This window comes from Gadus macrocephalus, chromosome 20 (genome assembly GCF_031168955.1).
Source record: "Gadus macrocephalus chromosome 20, ASM3116895v1".
NCBI classification, from domain to species: domain Eukaryota; kingdom Metazoa; phylum Chordata; class Actinopteri; order Gadiformes; family Gadidae; genus Gadus; species Gadus macrocephalus.
Genome location: NC_082401.1, coordinates 11,169,102 through 11,170,763, shown reverse-complemented (window position 1 = coordinate 11,170,763; position 1,662 = coordinate 11,169,102). Strand labels below are relative to the sequence as shown.

Here is a 1,662-nt window from a genome sequence, read left to right as displayed (position 1 = left end):
GTCAATAGCCGCGCTTGCTGCTACTGCTTCTTTATCAATAAAAGTATTATTTTCTTTTTAATAAAAGTCAGGATACTAAAAAATAAGTGTATTGTATCCTTTTTTGCGTGAGGGTATCGTGATACCTTTCTAGCATCGGTATACCGTGCAACACTAATATGGGTAGATTTAAAATGTCAAGTTCATATTTGAAACCTCCAAGTTTGTCAGCAAAGCATCCGTCTATACATTAATTTAGCTCAAACCTGTTAAGAGCAGGTGGAAGCTTCTCAATGGGCTTCTACAGTACGTTGAGTAGATGTCATGAGTCAGTAGCTTGAACAATAGGGGGCCATCACAGTTTTAGGGGTCTTTTCAGGTATAAATGGAGGGGCTTGACACAGGTGGATCATCAGTTGACCAACGGATCTCTGAGAAACCAACACAGCCATCATGATGGGCAAGGTATATATATATATATATATATATATATATATATATATATATATATATATATATATATATATATATATATATATATATATATATATATATATATATATATATATATATATATACACACACACACATAGTTTTAACATAAATAATTGATTTGCGTCAAGATAATGACATGATACAGATTAAAGCCAACTAGTTAAATTAAGAAATGGCATGATATACTGAAATTATAAACTTTGGCTGACAAATTCTTTGTTTCAGATCACTTTCTACGAGGAGAAGAACTTCCAGGGTCGCTCCTATGAGTGCATGAGCGACTGCTCCGACATGTCTTCCTACATGAGCAGGTGCCAGTCCTGCAGGGTGGAGAGCGGCTGCTTCATGCTCTATGAGAAGAACAACTACATGGGCCAGCAGTTCTTCATGAGGAGGGGAGAGTACAACGACATGCACCGCATGCAGAGCATGGGAATGATGTTTGACAACATCAGGTCCTGCAGAATGATCCCCTTTGTAAGAGAAATCACAGTTCAACTTTTACGCTGAACTAGCTCAACTGTTACATTGACTGTGTTGATGACTCTGCTGACAATGTTTTTCTGAATCTCTGCTTTACAGCACAGAGGCCAGTTCAGGATGAAGATCTACGAGAGGGAGAACTTCGTTGGTCAGTTCAATGAGATGATGGACGACTGTGACAACATCCAGGATCGTTACCGCATGTCCGACTGCCAGTCCTGCCACGTGATGGACGGCCACTGGCTGATGTACGAGCAGCCCCATTACAAGGGCAGGATGATGTACATGAGGCCCGGAGAGTACAGGAGCTTCAAGGAGATGATGAGCTGCCAGAGGTTCATGAGCATGAGGCGTATCACTGACATGTGTTAAGTTTCCTCATCAATAAAACATGATCTAACTTAAATTTGCTGGATTTCTTGCTTGACCACTGAGCATACAGAAGACCAGAAGAGCAACATTTTAAAGCCAACCTTGAGTGTTTTGAACCACTAATCTCACAGCAAGATTCCATGAGTTGGCCTAATGTAGGAACTAGGGATGCACCGAAATAAAGATTCTTGGCCGAAACCGAAAATGAGAATGAAATTATTAAGCCAATTATTAGTTCCATTTAGGGTTGCCGCGGTATACGGAATTACCGGTGTTGAGGCCAACACCAAGTGTGTTGCACACCGGCAACTACGAGTTATTATTTTATTTATT

The 1,662-nt window shown here is 40.1% G+C and overlaps 1 protein-coding gene across 1 annotated transcript; it reads left to right on the top strand.

The window, feature by feature from the left end:
• The first annotated feature begins 384 nt into the window (after window positions 1–384).
• Window positions 385–1,363, top strand: LOC132449140 (gamma-crystallin M1-like). The gene is made up of 3 exons (XM_060040789.1): window positions 385–444; window positions 700–951; window positions 1,057–1,363. Exons 1-3 carry the CDS (start codon window positions 433–435, stop codon window positions 1,327–1,329), a joined length of 537 nt encoding a protein of 178 aa, XP_059896772.1. The 5' UTR covers window positions 385–432; the 3' UTR covers window positions 1,330–1,363.
• The last annotated feature ends 299 nt before the right edge of the window (window positions 1,364–1,662 follow it).